At 58.8% G+C, this 17,762-nt stretch overlaps 1 protein-coding gene across 4 annotated transcripts in view; it reads left to right on the top strand.

The window, feature by feature from the left end:
- The window catches only part of HTT (huntingtin), a 132,011-nt gene that overhangs the window by 104,910 nt on the left and 9,339 nt on the right, over positions 1-17,762 (top strand). For 3 of the 4 annotated variants that reach the window (XM_070372785.1, XM_070372787.1, XM_070372788.1), the window contains 17 exons: positions 1,044-1,223; positions 1,567-1,743; positions 2,027-2,103; positions 3,145-3,283; positions 4,192-4,314; positions 6,017-6,230; positions 6,601-6,746; positions 8,032-8,209; positions 9,163-9,258; positions 9,658-9,845; positions 11,271-11,397; positions 13,254-13,354; positions 14,393-14,547; positions 14,823-14,962; positions 16,195-16,277; positions 16,691-16,818; positions 16,918-17,047. In XM_070372785.1, coding sequence (XP_070228886.1) covers positions 1,044-1,223; positions 1,567-1,743; positions 2,027-2,103; positions 3,145-3,283; positions 4,192-4,314; positions 6,017-6,230; positions 6,601-6,746; positions 8,032-8,209; positions 9,163-9,258; positions 9,658-9,845; positions 11,271-11,397; positions 13,254-13,354; positions 14,393-14,547; positions 14,823-14,962; positions 16,195-16,277; positions 16,691-16,818; positions 16,918-17,047 — 2,382 coding nt within the window. The remainder of the gene's footprint in view (positions 1-1,043; positions 1,224-1,566; positions 1,744-2,026; positions 2,104-3,144; positions 3,284-4,191; positions 4,315-6,016; positions 6,231-6,600; positions 6,747-8,031; positions 8,210-9,162; positions 9,259-9,657; positions 9,846-11,270; positions 11,398-13,253; positions 13,355-14,392; positions 14,548-14,822; positions 14,963-16,194; positions 16,278-16,690; positions 16,819-16,917; positions 17,048-17,762) is intronic. The other variant, XM_070372786.1, reaches the window with a different exon arrangement.

Raw genomic sequence — 17,762 nt, 5'->3', positions numbered from 1 at the left:
TCTCTTGTTTAACACAGAAAATTTGCAAAAGCCAAATAAGTAAACAGAAGAAAATTAAACCTTAATGGTAACAACTCAGAGAGGACCCAACGTTCCACCTCGTTGACGTTTGATCCTTTCTCCGGGTGGACGGGAATACCGCCCGCCTCGGGGCAGACATGACGCGCTCCCCTCCGCCCTCTGCAGAGCTTCTTCCTGCCATGATGGCAGTTTGTTAATACTTACACATTGCTTTACATTCTTGTTGTTGAAGTAGTTTTTCTATCTTGTTCCACTTTTTAAAGTAATTTGTTATAATTATATAATGATGTTTTCACAGAACAGTAGGAAAAGTATTTATTTTATGTTAATAGTATCAAATTATCCCACATGAAAAGTATTAATCATTAACCCGATGGCAGAAAATGTATCTTGTTTTAACAATTTCTGCCTAGGATCAGGAATTATAATGAAAAGGCAACATACATATTTTAAAATGTGTATTTTTTATCTCCTTATAAATCTTATGTGAAATATCTTCCCTTAAGGTTCATCGGATATGTAGGAATCATTCATATTTTAAATTCAGAAACTATCAAAACTGTGACAGTTAACAGGGAATTCTTTTTTTCCACTGACTTGTCACAAAGTTGGAGCAAGAGTAGTTGGAGAGCTCCCGTCAGGAGGCCGGACCGCGGCCCGGGGCGGGGGATGCAGGTGCGCTCTGGCTGGAGTGCTGCCTGCCCTGGAGTCTCACGCGGCCGCCACTGCCCTGGGCGCCCCACGCCCTCAGCCCTGGGGGCCGAGCTGCTGGGGTGCACGTCCCTGGGGCCTGATGGAATGTCACGGCCACGATGTGTGGTTGTTGGGGCTGGGGTGGCGGGGGTCAGGCTCTGTGAAGTGTGTTTCGACCTCGTCAGTATCGCTGTCCAGACGCTAGGCGTTTTCAGTGAGGGCTGCAGTCTGGAACCGGCTCTCTCCTCCCTGCCTGTCCTGGCCTCTTCTGTGGCGTCGCCGTGTGTGTCCACTGGACGGTGGCCTCTCATTGCTGGCTTTGTCCTCAGTGCCAGAACCTGCATGATTCGGAGCACTTGACATGGCTCATCGTGAACCACATTCAAGACCTGATCAACCTGTCCCACGAGCCTCCGGTGCAGGACTTCATCAGCGCCATCCATCGGAATTCCGCTGCCAGTGGCCTTTTCATCCAGGCAATTCAGTCTCGCTGTGAAAATCTTTCAACTGTAAGTCTCCTGGGTGCCGGCTGACGCGCGTTTTCTCTGCCTGAAGAATGGAGCATTGACATTTTTGGCTTCTCTTGCTGTGGGACGCGGGCCCAGGGCGTGCGGGGTGCAGTGGTTGCAGCCCCCGGGCTCCAGAGCAGAGGCCCCAGAGTTTTGGTGCACAGGCTTTGTTGCTCAACTGCGTGTGGGATCCTCCCGGATCAGGGATCGAACCCATGTCTCCTGCATTGACAGGTGGATTCTTTACCCCTGAGCTACCGGGGAAGCCCCCATTGGTTTTTTAACCTATTCTTTCCACTGGGCAAACCCGCTGCCCTCATCTCTCTCCTCTCTCACTCTGCAGCCCACCATGCTGAAGAGAACGCTCCAGTGCCTGGAAGGGATCCACCTGAGCCAGTCGGGTGCCGTGCTGATGCTGTACGTGGACAAGCTTTTGTGCACGCCGTTCCGTGTGCTGGCTCGCATGGTCGACACCCTTGCTTGTCGCCGGGTGGAAATGCTTTTGGCCGCAAATTTACAGGTACTAGGAGATAACATTGCGCGTTGATTTTTACTGGAAACTTGGCAGGGCAGGTGAAGCTCTGGGCCGGCTCCTCCTCCGCAGGCGTCGTCTTCACGGCCCCGAGCGATGTGTGCAGCACGGCTGCGTCGGTCCTTTTTGTGTGTCCCACTCTTGTGCTTCCTGTGCTTACGGTCCGCCTCTGCTCCCAGGAGCCGGACGCAGCTCTCGTGTTCTGTAGATGAGCGTGGTGCCTCTGACCTCCTGTGCGTCACACACACTGACGTGGTCTTGTCTCCTCTAGAGCAGCACGGCCCAGCTGCCGGCGGAGGAGCTGATCCGGATCCAGGAGCACCTGCAGAGCAGCGGGTTAGCACAGAGGTAACGCATGGCCGGGCTTCTCACGCAGGTGCGGAGACAAGGGTTCACAAGGGCACAGCCTCACAGGACAAGAGAGGGACGTGCATTCTAGGTGGCAGATGGGCCTCGAGAGAGCCTTCAAAATTACCCGGTCTCTGTGTGCAGAGTGCAGACCCGCTCTGCCGCGTTAGTGCCCGTGGCTGAGAAGGGTGCGCATTGGCATAGCCCTCGCTTACTGTCTGCTCTGAGTGGCAGTACCAGTGATCAGCTCTGTCTTAGGATCGAAACCTGTGATCCGATCAGTGAGTGAGACAGCAGAGCTGAGACACGTTACCCAGAAGTGTGTCTGCAGCTCGTCAGTGTTCTCGCTCCATAGCAATCTATCACCTCCTTTTGTCTGCAGAGCCTTAGAGGCCTTTATCTGAAATCCTGATGCCTATGACGTGAGTGTATTTCCATCACTGCAGAATAAAAGGGAGCTTTACCTTCTCTCCTGTGCTGGGTCAGTGTGCTGTGACTGCAGTCTCAGGAGTAGCAGTTGATGGTCTAACTCAGAGGGACAGGACTTCCTGGGCAGTGTGTGGCCTCAGGTGACCTGTCAGCACGTGGAGTGGCTGACATTGTAGTCTGCATCAGAACTCTGTTCTCAAAACAAGTGATGGGAGGTCAGACTTTCTTTTTTCGTCCCTAGATGAGGAAGAATAAAAATACCCTGTGCCAGATGAGGTGATTCGTTTATGAAGTGAATGTAGATGGGTATAAACTGTGTATTATGCGGAGACTGAGTGGATCTGTGCCCTGGGGTCTTACCTGGTCCACGTGGGTCCCCGAGCAGCACCGAGTGGCGCTCACGCTGTGTGTCCCTGCGGCGCTGTCCGGTGAGCGAGGCTCCTGGAGAATGCTGACGGGCCGCGTCTCTGGAGGCTGCCCGTCAGCTAGGCCTGACTCTGCACCATGACCTGTGTGAGTGTTGAGGAGGAGCAGCTCTGCACAGTCTCAGGCACGTCTCATCTCGCTGGAAGAGCCTGTGTGGCTTCTAACCCGTGTGTGATTGCCTTCCAGACACCAGAGGCTCTACTCCCTGCTGGACAGGCTTCGTCTCGCCACCGCACCGGGGTCGCATGGCCCCACGCCCCCCGTCACGTCCCACCCCCTGGACGGGGATGGGCCCCTGGCACTGGAGGCAGTGAATCCTGACAAAGTAAGTGTCTGCGTGTTGACACCCCGGCCCTTGGGTTGCTGAGGACTGCTGTCCGCCTGGGCCATGGGGTGGCTCAGGTGCCAGGTCCTCCCGGCACCCAGTGCAGCCCCCGAGGGCCCTCAGCCTGCCCTGATTCTTGCCCGCGGTGGGTACAGTTGCATCGGTGACAGGGCCGTGCAATGCAGCGCTGGCTTTTAGCAGGGGCCGAGGGTCGGATGGTCGATGGAGAATCGGAACACGGTGTCTGTGGCCCACCCACCCGAGTTGTCTCCTCTGCTTAGGCCTGCTGATCTGCGCATATCCACCCCCGACCTGTGGGCCCTGGCACCTTGTCCTGGGTTGGGAACCACTCACCTCAGAGCTGGGGCTCATTCAGAGCCCTGGCAGAGCCTTGCTGCTGTCCTTTCTGGGAGCGAGTTCAGTTTAAATATGTCGTTGGACCCCAGAATCCAGCATCCCGAGCAGAGACTAGCGAGGCCTGGGCCGCAGTTCTCAGGCGTGACTTGTCCTCACTTCCACGGCGCTGGCCCTGGGGAGAGGGAGCAGAGCAGACGCCCAGAGGCGATGGGCACAGTGCCCAGCAGGGCGGACAGAGGTGGGCCCGCTGCCCTCAGGGCACGGCTGAGGCTCAGGGACAGCGGCGCCTTCAGCAGATGAGGGGAGGCGGTGTGGACAGGTCACAAGTCCGCATCACTGCCCTCATGGCCTCTCCCATAGGAGGGCCCGCGGGGTGGTGACGGCCAGCATCTGGTCTCACTGAGGGTTGGTCGTGGCCCAGGGATGGCCCAGTGTGCTTGGGCCAGGCCATGGGCGTGAGGGTCAGGCAGCGCGGAGACAGGCTGACGGTCAGCTTGCAGCCCCGAGAGCCCGCGCGGCTGCAGCCTGCCGTCTCCTTCCCTTCTGTCCAGGACTGGTACGTGCAGCTGGTGAAGGCCCAGTGCTGGACTCGGTCAGACTCTGCCCTGCTGGAAGGCGCAGAGCTGGTGAGCCGGATCCCCGCGGGCGACCTGGGCGCCTTCATGATGCACTCGGTACGGGGCTAGGGACGCGGGGTCTGTGTCGCTTTCGCCGCTCGCGCGGGCCTGCCCTGCTCCACTGTGGCATGACCTGCTTGCAGTGTGCGCCCCTCACCTTTGTGCCTTAAAGGCAGGGAACCTGATGCAGCGTGTGACCTCAGCCTCCTGTGTTTAGCTCACCCTTTCACGCAGTTAAAGGAAATCAATTATAAGTGTTAGTCGCTCAGTTGTGTCTGACTCTTTGAGACCCCATGGACTGTAGCCCGCCTGGCTCCTCTGTCCATGGAATTCTCCAGGCAAGAATACTGCAGTGGGTTGCCATTCCCTTCTCCAGGGGATCTTGCCAACCCGGGGATCAAACTTGCATCTCTTGCGTCTCCTGTGTTGGCAGGTGGATTCCTTGCCACTGGCACCCCCTGGGAACCTGAAGGAAGCAGGCTCCCTTGACTTGCAGTGAGATCTGCTTGTCTCGCGCCCCTGACAGGCAGCAGCAGTGTGGTGTTGCGGTGCGTGATGGAGTAGACTCTGTGATGATGTTCTGGAAACTAGGAAGCCCCTCCCTGCACGCAGTGCATGCAGGGAGGCCCCCGCCTCATGAGGCAGCCTGCAGGCTGCTGTGTGGAGCTGGCCACAGCCCTGGCGGGTCCCTTCTCAGACCTCCTGGGACCAGCGGCTGATAAACCTTTAGGTGTCGTGGTGCTGCCTTGAGTAGACCAAGTGGGAGTGACGTAGGCCCAGGGGACAGTCCAGGTGTGACACGGAGAGCCTCGGTGCAACCACGCAGCCGCGTGTTCCCAAGCACTGACCCTCCATCAGTGTGAAAATAAAAGCTCCGTGGAAAAAGAACAGGAGCATCAGTTTGCTAAAATCATTTTAAGAGCCATTCAGTGAAAGCTGATTTGCTGGTAAATGATAAGCTTACTTAATAACCGATTTATTGAATTTTCCAAATTTGCGAATTAGACTTTTACCAGCTTTAAAGAAAGGCTCAGCATTAATGGCTGTACCAGAGGGCTCAGTTTTGGTCACTGGTGATGACACGCTTTTCTGAATGTTAACTAAAGATCTGCTGGAAAGATCCTTAAATGGCTTTCAAAAGCTGGCAGAGCACAATACAAATTGAAGCATTATCGAATGAGTGCTGTTTTTCCAATCAAACTTGCCACATTTCTATGCCTGCTGTGATTTCTTTCACCTGCTTTTGAAACATCACTTGTCTTTTTCAGACACTGGGGACGTTTGGTGTTCCACTGATTTCCTGGGTGGCACATCAGCTTGATTTTGTATCTGTATCAGTTAAAATTCCATCATATTAAATTTTTGACTTCAGATAAATATGAAGGCAGAAACATTTCTTTAGAATTAAAGTACCAGGACTTCCCTGGCTGTCCAATGGTTAGGACTCTGCGCTTCCACTCGGGGGCTTGGGTTCCATCCTTGGTTGGGGAGCTGAGATCACACATGCCTTGTGGCTCTGCCAAAATAAATAAAACTTGAAGGAACTAGTAGAGTCCAGAAACATACCTCATTGGTCGGATGTAGGATGGGGGTGGTCGGTTATCTGTGACAGAAGCGGGAGCAGGTACTTGTTCGCGAGTCTCTGACGCTGTGCTTATCTGCCGTCTCCGAATGTCTGTGTTCTGCTCTCTGCTGTGTGTCTCTTGCCTGACTGGACACGTGTCACAGTCGTTGTTCAACCTCTAATGCCCCGATTCAGGAGTTCAACCTGAGCCTGTTGGCGCCGTGCCTGGGCCTGGGCATGCGTGAGATCTCGGGGGGCCAGGAGAGCCCCCTTTTTGAAGCAGCTCGCACGGCAACTCTGGACCGCGTGACTGTTGTGGTCCAGCAGCTTCCCGCCGTCCACGAAGCTTTCCAGCCGTTCCTGCCCACGCAACCCAGCGCCTACTGGAGCAAGCTGGATGACCTCTTTGGTAAGTACACTGAAAGCTCCTCTTACTTTTATAAAATGCTGCAGAGCCGGTGCCAGGCCTTGCGCCGAGTGAAGGCACAGTGAAGGCTGTGGGCCAGCACTCTGTGGCATGTAGAGGCAGCCGGGGCCCGCCCTGGGCCCTGGCTCCGAGTGTCCTTGCTGTGTGTCCCGCTTTGCCATGCTTTGGCATGGCCCAGGCTCCGGGCCCCGAGGAGCGCAGTCTCAGCCTCGGGAACACGGGGCCTGGGCTCACGGGACGGCGGGATGTGTGCAGTGTGTTCCGGGAGCCATGTCTGCAGCCGCTGTCAGCTTCGCAGGGAAGGTCAGGGCTCTGCTGGGGGCTCGTCCACCCACGGGGCCTTCTGTTCCAGGGGATGCTGCACTGTATCGGACTCTGACCACCCTGGCCCGGGCCCTTGCCCAGTACCTGCTGGTGTTCTCCAAGCTGCCCAGCCATTTGCACCTTCCTCCTGAGAAAGAGAGGGACACTGTGAAGTTCATGGTCATGACTCTCGAGGTAAGCCGCAGCGCGGGAACTCGGGCTCAGAGCTGCGGGAAGGCTGAGGCACCGCCCGCAGAGGGAGGAGGCTCCTCTGTCTGAAACCCAGAGCGGGGCCAGCCTGACGCCCGAGGCCTGCCCTCCCCTCAGTGCCCGTGTCCCACAGCACGCCCACCCCCACTCCTCTGAGCACGGTCGCTCCTCTTGTGGCTCTGTTGTACAGTTTGCCTCGTGAGGTTGGCAGCATCTGCCCCCATCTCTGCCTCTGGGCTGGGGGGGCGGGCGCTCTGATGAGTCAGACCTGGGACCTGGCCTCCTGCCCGGGGTCTCCCAGGTACAGGGCGGGGAGGCCTTGTTCACTTATTTGTGAGTCTGTTTCCTTGATGCCAAGCAAGTTTTTTGATTTAGTACAAACCATCCATTTAAATTTATTTCCAGGGAGAAAAAGTCGTGAGTATTTTAATTTTAGACACTTAAAAAGTAGCGATCTGAGAAATTTGTTATATTTCAAATTGAGCAATAAGCCTGCTATTTCAGCTGTGGGGAATTGAATGCTCTTGGTGTTAACACTTATAAATACCCCCAACCTGAAACGTGTGCACAGGGTGGGCCCCGGTCCTTTCATGCGCCCTCTGGAGAAGCGCCCGGCCTGCACCCTGGGAGGCAGACACCTGAACAGTGCCCACACCCCCGCCGCCGGGCCGCGGGGAGACAGCGGCATGCAGAGGGCACTCACACGCTTGCTCCTGAAGCGATGAGCCCGAGTGCTGTGACCCTGCCCTTCAGGTGCTGGGGCCGCAGGAAGGCTGGCAGACAGGCACCTGGTGATGTTGCAGAGGCCGCTGCCGTCGCCATGGGCAGGGCGGCCCTCCCTGCAGCATCCCGTTCAGGGCTCACTGTAGCCCTGTGAGGGCTGCTGGTCTCGTTTCACAGACGAGGGAAGCCGGGCTGAGCGGCTCTACCTGCTGGGAAGCAGCCAGCACAGCCTCACTGTCGGGTTCAGCCTCCATGACTGTGGCCGAGGCCAAGGCCCCGGGCTGTGGGAGCCCCCCGGGCTGTGGGAGTTCTAGGGGAGCGCCTAGCCCACAGCCTGAGTGGTCAGAGCCAGAGGCGCAGAAGCTGAAGACAGGGCAACCAGATGAGGCGGGCGTCCCTCAGTGAGCTAGCAGGTCGGGGTTGGACTGGAGGAGCTGGGAGTGGTGGCCTGAGAGCCGTGGCTCCGGAGGGCAGTCTGGACGTGCCCGACGGCGGGCCCTGGGGCGGGATGGGGCCCGGGCCTTCCTTCACACGACCCGCCCCACAGGCACTGTCGTGGCACCTGATCCACGCGAGGGTCCCGCTGAGCCTGGACCTGCAGGCAGGCCTGGACTGCTGCTGCCTGGCCCTGCAGCTGCCCGGCCTCTGGAGCCTGCTCGCCGCGCCCGACATGGTGACCTACGCCTGCTCCCTCATCCACTGTGTGCGATTCATCCTGGAGGCCAGTGAGTCGAGACCGGGGTGCGCGCTGTCCTTTGGCCCTTGAAGCAGTGGTCCGTGCTGCAGGGCTAGGCACAGACGGTTATTTGCCACCTGCTCTCCAGGTGCTGAGCTGGGAATCGGGAGTGAGGAGGTGGAGGAATTACGGGCCTTGCCTTCATGTCCGGGCTCTTGGAGTCTGCCCTAGAATTTGACTTGAATTTGCTTTTGTGTGGATTTGGAATTTCAGCTTCCATTAAGAACTGCATCTGCTTTCTGGCCCTTTGGTCTCGGGTCCTAGTTGGCGGTTCCCCCTGTAGTTGTGAGTCGTCACAAGACCAATAAGATTACCTTCAAAAATCACTTCTTTTCTGTTACAGTCAAAATGCTTGTTTCTATACTGCATCAATTTTGAAATAAAAGTGTCTTATTCTTTTCAAGGGACAGTGTCCTTAACAAGGGTCATTAGCCAAAATGTTTTTAAAATTGGATTTTATAGTTTATATGTGAGAGGGTGTCTTGATGTTTTGTATTTTTAAATTAAATATAGAGTGGTGTTTTGAAGATTCATTGTTTAAATTGTTTTCATCTGTCCATTTGTAGTAACATGAAAACAAAGATCCAGGGAGTGATTTATCAAAGCCAAGCTTCTTGGGGGCTCCAGGCATGCTGTTAGCAGTAATGGATCATGAGCTGTCTGATAAAAGCCCTCAGGGTCAGAGGTGGCACAGAGCAGAAGGACTGAGGAATCCAAGTGTAGAAGTTCAGATCCTGGTGCATTTCAGATTAACCTAGAGATTGATACTTGAGTCTAGTGGGTCTGAAGTTGTCCCAAGTTGAATCTAGGAAACTTCAAGCTCACTTGACCTAACCTGTCACTTGGGAAGCGTTCATAAGGCTACACGAATGTGAAAATCTGAACAGAAAGGGACGGTCGACATGCTTTGGAATTCTTCTGTTTGTTTCGTTGTGATTTCAGTTGTGGTGCAGCCCGGGGACCAGCTTCTTAGTCCAGAAAGAAGGACGAGCACCCCCAAGCCTGCCAGAGAGGACAGCGTGGATTCAGACACACAGAGTAAGTCTTGGGGTCGTTTCTCTTACGTCGAGTCTTCGGGGGCTTGAGAGTCATTCATAGGAGAGTACTCCTACGTGGTCGGTGTGGACGCTTGACCCGTCCTCGGCTGTGTCCTTCTTGTCCTGGAGCTGGGAGATGGCGCCTTTTCCGCCCCACTGTGGGCATGCTCCGCCGCCTGGCTCTCCGTGACCTCACACCCCACGGGGGTGTCCCGCTCAGCTGATGGGGCTGCAGGAGGGTGAAGTAAATGAGTCCATGTGAGGCGCCCACGACAAGTCATGTCTCTGGCGCGTGGTGGGCCTGTGCCTCCCACCCTGTGAGGCTGGGCAAGTCGGGGCGGGCGGTGGTTCGGGGTGTGCTTCAACAGAAGGGGCCTCTCTTACGGCGGTGTCTGTTCAGACCCTCAGTACATCACTGCAGCCTGTGGCATGGTGGCCGAGATGGTGGAGTGCCTGCCGTCGGTATTGGCCTTGGGCCACAAGAGGAACAGCCATACGCCCGCGTTCCTCACGCCGGTGCTCAGGAACATTGTCATCAGCTTGGCCCGCTTGCCGCTCGTCAACAGCTACACGCGCGTCCCGCCCCTGGTGAGTCAGCCCTCCCCTGGCTCAGGACGCAAACAAGGCAGACTCGGCAGGCCCCCAACTCGGGGGTCCCTGAGCAGGAAGCCAAGGCGTGAGCGCACCAATGCCCGCTGACGGGGGCTGGCGTGCTCCTGTGTGCCGTCAAGACACCCGTCTGGGCTCCTCGGGCGCGCCGTGGCTCAGTCATTAGTAGCAGTGCTCTGAAACGGTGAGGGATCACGTGGCAAAATGAGGCGAAATGAAGCAATTGCCCCCACGGCACCAGGTGCGATTCTAAGGTCCTCAGACCCGTCTCTTTAGTGGGAGAGCAGAAATTGCACCCCTCCCGTGCCTCCCTGTCAGCAGTCACCCCAAGGCGGCTCCTCAGACCCGTCTCTTTAGTGGGAGAGCAGAAACTGCGCCCCTCACGTGCCTCCCTGTCAGCAGTCACCCCAAGGCGGCTCCTCAGACCCGTCTCTTTAGTGGGAGAGCAGAAACTGTGCCCCTCACTGCCTCCCTGTCAGCAGTCACCCCAAGGCGGCCCAGGGGTTTGGCCCAGCTGCAGCTCAGCTGCTCTTCCAAAGCTAGCTTCAGAACCAGAACCAGGATCCAGTGGGCACTGTTAAAGGACCTGGTTCTAGATAACCGGTAGGGCCTGGACGAGCAGGATGCGGGGCTGCAGCCGGCCGGGGGAGGCGGGCCGGGGCCTGAGGCGGGTGCTTGTTGCTGCCTGGGGAGGGTGCGTGCCAGCTGGTGGGGCGCAGCCTCTGTGCACACGAGGTTCTGCAGAGGCTGCTCAGAGGAGGCAGGGGGCCCTTGGCCTGAAGAGGATTTTGCTGTGGGAGGGGAAGGAGTCCCACTCAGGGGCTCCTTCTGAGGGAAAGCCCAGCAGCTGCTGTCCCGAGGTCACCATGGAACTGGGAGGAGAGCTGGGGAGCTGGCGCTGCCCTCGGGCCATCCCTGCAGGTGTCGAGCCGGCTCGCCTTTGGGAGGGAGTGGGGAGCAGATAGAGGAAGGCACAGTCCGGAGGCCCCGGTGTCTGGCCCGCACAGACCACGCCCTGTAGATGAGGCTCCTCGCGCGAGCGCTGCGCCCCACGTGGCTCCTTGAGAGTGTCTGCCAGAGGTGCTGGAGCTGCTGGGCCGGGGGACCAGACTCGGGGATCCAGCGCGAGCCGGGGCCGGCTGGGAGCTGGGCTCCTGCTGCGGACTCGGGGACCCAGCGCGAGCCGGGGCCGGGGGACTGGACTCGGGGATCCAGCGCGAGCTGGGGCCGGCTGGGAGCTGGGCTTCTGCTGCGGGAGCAGCACTGGGCGACGAAGCTGGACTCGGAGAGCTCCCCCGCTCAACCGTGTCTGCAGCCAGGGAGCCGTGGGGAGACAAGGCGCGTTTCCGGGTGCCCTCCCCGTCTGGCCACCTTGCCTTCACTGTTTCTCTCCCACCCTCTTAGGTGTGGAAACTTGGATGGTCACCCAAACCAGGAGGGGATTTCGGCACAGTGTTCCCTGAGATCCCCGTGGAGTTCCTTCAAGAGAAGGAGGTCTTCAGAGAGTTCATCTACCGCATCAACACGCTGGGTAGGCCAGGGCCCTGCGGGCGTGTCGCCCTGACACGCTTGCTGGGAGCTGGGGCAGCGGTGGGGTCTGCCTTCTTTTATCCAGGGAGGCGTTGAGGCAGGACACAATCGTGTGCGTACGTTCTATAATATACACAAAGCTGTCACGATGACAAGTGTGTGTGCACGTGTGTGTGTGAGAGCGTTTATTCCCGCATGTTCACGTCAGGTCAGGCGGTGCCCCTGTGATGGGTGGTGCTGAGCCGGGTTTGGCCTGTGTCTCGGCCCCTCGGCTGGAGGGTGCGGGGTTCCCTGCGGGAGCCGCCTGTGACCGCTGCCGCCCCGGTCCCCGTGTGCCAGGCAGAGCGGTGTGCGCCATGAGGCGGGGCAGGCAGCAGACCTCAGGGGGGCAGCACTGGGCTGCGGGGCAGCCGCTTTGACCCCCAGGACTGCTCTTGGACCATCCGTGGCACGCGGGTGGCGGCTGTTTCACACAACTGCTGCAACTTTAGAAACGGAAGGGCCCGACGCGTGGCGTCTCCGTCAGCAGCAGGGTCCCAGGCTCCCCTCAGGACGCTGCCTTGCTGCCTGCAGCGTAGCGGAAGCTCACCCTCTTCGTCCCCGTGTTGTGGCTGGGGTAGCCCTGGCGCGTGAGCGCTGTCATCGGCAGAGCCTGCGAGGCTGCGCCCGGCAGGGCGACTCCATGCCAGCCCCAGCCCCACGTCGGCCCCTCCGCCCAGCGCCCCTCCTCTCTCAGCCTGCACGGGGTCTGTGCTGTGGTGACCCTGGGGCGTGGGCCAGCAGACACCTTGCTGCCACCTCTCCTCCCTGAGTCGAGCGGTGAGCCCTCTCCCTGTCCACAGCGAAGCCTGAGCAGCAGTCTGAGGCTGCTGTCTTCGGAACTTCTCTGCCCTCTCCCCGGCGGCCCCTGCCTCCCCCAGCCCACCCGACCCCCGCGCCCTGTGTCTCTGGGCTTCCCCATCTGCGTCGTCAGTCCCCACTCACCTGGAGGTGGCCTGCAGGCCTCCCCGTACGCCGCTGCTGCCCGTGGTCCTTCGTTTCCTCTCTCCTGCCGGGGAGTCAGCACACGTCTCTCTAGGCCTCCTGCCTCAGCTCATCTGTGTGTCTGCTCCGTACCTGAATCAGCCGCTCTGTCTGTCCACGTCACGTCACCAGAGAGTTCCTAATGTTTGCGGCTTTGGTTTTCTGTCCTCGGCACCCTGTTCTTGCCCCTTGTAGCCCTGATTCAAGTGGCACGGCCTCCTCCCCTCTAGGGTCATGGCCCTTGGGATAACTGCTCACCCAGGACCACCTTGAGAGCGGCTTGGGACAGTGGTGCCTGAGAATGGCCCCTGAGACACTCTCCTCACAGACTGGACTTTCCCCACAGATTACACTCTGTCTCGACCTACCGTCTTTCTTGACGGAGTCAGGGCAGCCATTGCTCTAAGCTTTTATGCCGCTGCCCTGACGTAGAGTTCACCCGGCAGCCTGTGCATCCGCTCTGGTGTGGTTCCACAGTGGAGGCTGAACACACCCATGCGGTCTGGGGGTGTGACTCTAAGTAAGGCCGTCCCAGCCCCTGCTAAGCTGGGCAGAGGGCACTCTGACCCCATATGAGCGTCGCCCACTCGGACATCCACACAGCAGGGTCCAGAGGGTGCTTCACACCAGGCCACCTGGGCTGAACTCAGCTGTGTTGGTCTGTTCACCGCTGGGCTCGGCCGGAAGTGAGGCTGCACCGCAGCGCCATCCTGAGTCTCTGGGCAGTGGCTTTGTGGGCACCTGGCCAGCGAGAGCCAGAGTACCCACTGCCCTGTCTCGCAGAGAAGGCGGAGCAGCGGGGACCGTCTGTCTAAAGCAACACTCACATTCCAGGGTGGACCAGCCGCACCCAGTTTGAGGAGACGTGGGCCACCCTTCTCGGCGTCCTGGTGACTCAGCCACTCATGATGGAGCAGGAGGAGAGCCCCCCGGAAGTAAGGCTGCGCGCAGGCTCGCACGGAAGCACCCCGTGCGTGGGGGCCGGGGCAGCACGCCCTCCCGCCTGTCTCACCCGGTTGGTAAACGGGTAGCCAGTTACGTCCTGGCTGGTGTTCCAAGGTCTGGGTGCTCTAGAATCGTGGCTGGAAGGCGTTTACCGCAGCGTGCTGCCTCCAGGCCGTAGGACTGTGTCCTTTCTTAAATGTATCTTGTGTTCTGCTTCTCACTGTTCAGGTATGGTGTGTAGCAACATTCCATCAAAAAGGAAACACGTGTCTTAGAGGCCACACATGATTACCAGTGTTTATTTCTCTTGTTTTGCAAAAATTTTATGCGGCTTGGAGTGTTAATGCATATTATGGTAGTTTAAAATTAATAGAAGACACGTTCTGGTAAAGGAAAGCCTAAAATATTGAAAGTCCTCAGACACACGTTCTTCAGGTAGAAGGTGTGGTATGAAGCAGCAGAAACGGCAGTTCAGAGAGTATATGTGTCAGACATTACCAGGAGTGACTTTCGCCGGAGAGGAGCTAGCAGCTTGTCATATGCAGGGCCCTTAAAGCTGGTGAGGAAATTGAGGACAGTTTCTTAAAAAGTAATTCCTATTTGGAGGTTTGTGTCTGGAGGAAAGCTGGCTCTGAAAAGCAGCCACTTGCCCATCAGATTTATCTCAAATCATAGATGCATGTGGATTCTGGTGAATTCAGGCAGACGCCCCGGGACCCCGGGCAGGAAGGCACGTCCATCTGTCCCGCTCGGGGCCAGACACTCAGTTCCAGGGTCAGAGGGAGCCTCTCTCTGCTGCGTCAGGGCCTCTGTGAACCCTCAGCAGCTGCCTGTGAGCCGGGCCGGCCTTCGGGAGGGATCCTCGGCTCATCGGGCGTCCCCAGCCTTTGGGTTTATCTTCAGGGAAACTCTGAAGCGTCTCCTCCTCCTGCTCGGGGCCCATGCCCATGAGGCCGCCTGGCCAGGCAGCCATGGGGGAGGTAGCGTGCTGCGGTGTGCGCCTTGGTGACCTGGGGCTCTCCTTCCAGGAGGACGTGGAGAGGACGCAGATCCACGTCCTGGCTGTGCAGGCCATCACCTCCCTGGTGCTGAGCGCGATGACCGTGCCTGTGGCTGGCAACCCGGCCGTGAGCTGCCTGGAGCAGCAGCCCCGGAACAAGCCCCTGAAGGCCCTTGACACCAGGTGGGCCCGAGAACCGTGTCCCCAGAGCACGGCCGCATGGGAGCAGGGAGGCGCCGGGGCGCCCTTTCCTTTGCTGCCAGGGTGGTTTGGTGGCTGAGTCTGATGACCTGGCCTCCGGTGTCGGGGGCCGGCTCCGGCGGAGCTAAGGGGGCGCCTGTGCAGGGCCCGGGGGCCTTGGCTCTTCCTTGTTTCCTGGAGGCGAAGCTGGGAGCCAGGGGGTTCACTGTGAAGATTCCGGAGGAGCCGGATGGCAGTAACCTTTGCTCTGAATTTAGGTTTGGGAGGAAGCTGAGCATCATCAGAGGGATTGTCGAGCAGGAGATCCAGGCAATGGTTTCCAGGAGAGAAAACGCCGCCACTCACCACCTGTACCAGGCGTGGGACCCCGTCCCGTCTCTGGCCCCGGCCACCACAGGTTCCAGGGGCTCATGGGGAGGGTGGGTCGCTTGAGGGTGTCAGCCTGCTCCCTATGCCCATGAGCACAGCTGGACTGTCCCAGCGCCAGGGTGGGGGCTCGGGAGGCCCCACCCTCCAGAAAGTCGTCAGGGCTGCCGGCTGGGTGGGCACCTTGTCAGCGACCACTGACACTCCAGCTTCTGCAGCTCAGCCCACAGCCAGTTCCCGTTCAGTCTGGTTTGTTATGGAGAAAAAGTGATAGTTTCATATCACCCTGCTGGCCCTGCCAGCTTCATATGCTGCGTGGGGACGGGGTTCCCCACTCTGCAGGAGACACTCAGGGCTGTGCAGGGATGGGGCTCCCCACTGGGGGGACTCTCAGGGCTGCGCAGAGATGGGGCTCCCCACTGGGGGGACTCTCAGGGCTGTGCGGGGACGGGACTCCTCACTGCGGGACACTCAGGGCTGTGTGGGGACGGGACTCCCCACTGGGGCACTCTCAGGGCTGTGTGGGGATGAGGCTCCCCACTGGGGGACTCTCAGGGCTGTGCGGGAATGAGGCTCCCCACTGGGGGACACTCAGGGCTGTGCGGAGACGAGGCTCCCCACTGGGGGACACTCAGGGCTGTGTGGGGACGGGACTCCCCACTGGGGGACACTCAGGGCTGTGTGGGGACGGGACTCCCCACTGGGGGACTCTCAGGGCTGTGCGGGGACGAGGTTCCCCACTAGGGGGACACTCAGGGCTGTGCAGGGACGGGATTCTCCACTGGGGGGCACTCAGGGCTGTGTAGGGATGGGACTCCCCACTCTGCAGGGGACACTCAGGGCTGTGTGGGGACGGGACTCCCCACTGGGGGACTCTCAGGGCTGTGCGGGGACGAGGCTCCCCACTGGGGGACACTCAGGGCTGTGTGGGGATGGGACTCCCCACTGGGGGGCACTCAGGGCTGTGTGGGGATGGGACTCCCCACTGGGGGGCACTCAGGGCTGTGTAGGGACGGGACTCCCCACTGGGGGACACTCAGGGCTGTGTGGGGACGGGACTCCCCACTGGGGCACTCTCAGGGCTGTGTGGGGATGAGGCTCCCCACTGGGGGGACACTCAGGGCTGTGCAGGGATGGGATTCTCCACTGGGGGGCACTCAGGGCTGTGTAGGGATGGGACTCCCCACTCTGCAGGGGACACTCAGGGCTGTGCAGGGACGGGATTCCCCACTAGGGGGACACTCATGCGTCCTTGCCCCGCAGGTGCTCTCATCAGCCATGACAAGCTGCTGCTGCAGCTCAACCCCGAGCGTGAGCTGGGGGACATGAGCTACAAGCTTGGCCAGGTCAGTGCCCGGAGGGTGGCCAGCAGGACTGGTTCCTCCCCAACACCCCTCCTCTCCAGAGCTAGCTGACTGTCCTCTGCATGTGTAGGGGGCTTTGTTACGTCATTCAGAAACACGGGCCCACACGTGTTGTCTGGTGAGAGGACCGGTTTTGAATAGAGATCCCACCTTGTCGTTCCATTTTGTGTCAAGACCTCACCCTGACGTCTCTCAGCAGCCAAGTTTCCTTTCTTCTTTTTCAACATTCCCTTTCTTAGCGTCTCTTTACCTCAGCTGCTCCCGGGGCTCATTCTTAAGCCCCGAACCCCTGGGGGTCTGACCAGCCCTGACTGGGGATGGGGGTTGGTGCTCGCTTCAGGGACCCCAGGCGGGCCCGGCGCCTGAGCACCGCCCCCGTCCCGTGTCCCCTGAAGGTGTCCATCCACTCGGTGTGGCTGGGGAACAGCATCACGCCCTTGCGAGAGGAGGAGTGGGACGAGGAGGAGGAGGAGACCGAGGCCCCGGCACCGTCGTCCCCGCCCACATCTCCGATCAACTCCAGGTTCCCTCCGCCTTCTGTCCAAGCGAGCGGGAGCTCCGTCCAGTCCCTTGTTTGGGGGCCTCTTGATGAACCTCTCATCTCTTTTGGGGGAAATTGCAGGAAACACCGGGCTGGAGTCGACATCCACTCCTGTTCGCAGTTTTTGCTTGAGTTGTACAGTCGCTGGATCCTGCCGTCGAGTTCCGCCAGGAGGACCCCCGTCACCCTGATCAGCGAGGTAGTGCGCTCGGTGAGTGGCGTGCCCGCCCCTGTGGTACCCGGGGCCCGTGTGGAGACACCGGGAGGTTGTGGTGCTTCTCAGGCCAGGGGAGGGCCGCCTCCACGCACAGTGCCGGGCAGGCACGCCCCAGCCCAGTGGCCGCATCGTGGAGTCGGCACGGGACCACCTGTCCTCGCAGCGCTGTCTCCTCAGGCCTGTGACAGACATACCCCCCCAGCAGCCAAGCACCTATCCGGGCGGTTGTTGTCCGGGGGTTGGCCTCAGAGTCCTTCATGTCCAGGAGCCCCAAGGGGCCGCCAGGGAGTGTAGCTTCCTATGAGCAGCACCCGTCAGTCCTCGCAGCGTTGAAGTCACACCTGAGAGCTTTGAAAAGTCACTCACTCGGTGCCGGCTTGTCACCTGGGTTTCGTCCGGAAGGAGGGCTGCCCGGGACTGGATCCATCGCGTTAGCTATTTCTGTTCTTTTGACCTAAAGGTGTCTCCTTTCGGGAGTGACTTGTTTTTTTTTTTAAACCTGTTTTTCTCAGTATTCCTTTAAAGGTTTCTACAGATTGTCTGATATTTGGTCAAGTTGATATTTTTAAAAACTTCACTTTTAATTTGTAATGTAAGTTGCAAATTGATTTTTATTAAAGAGGTCAACAAACTATAAGTACTGCTAAAGATCTTAAAAAAAACAAGTTGCTAGAAATTCTTGGTGGTCCAGTGGTTAGGACTCAGCACT

The sequence above is a fragment of the Bos mutus genome, chromosome 6 (assembly GCF_027580195.1).
Source record: "Bos mutus isolate GX-2022 chromosome 6, NWIPB_WYAK_1.1, whole genome shotgun sequence".
Classification (NCBI taxonomy): Eukaryota; Metazoa; Chordata; class Mammalia; order Artiodactyla; family Bovidae; genus Bos; species Bos mutus.
Note: the sequence above shows the minus strand (reverse complement) of the source record. Positions and strands in the feature narration are given on the sequence as shown.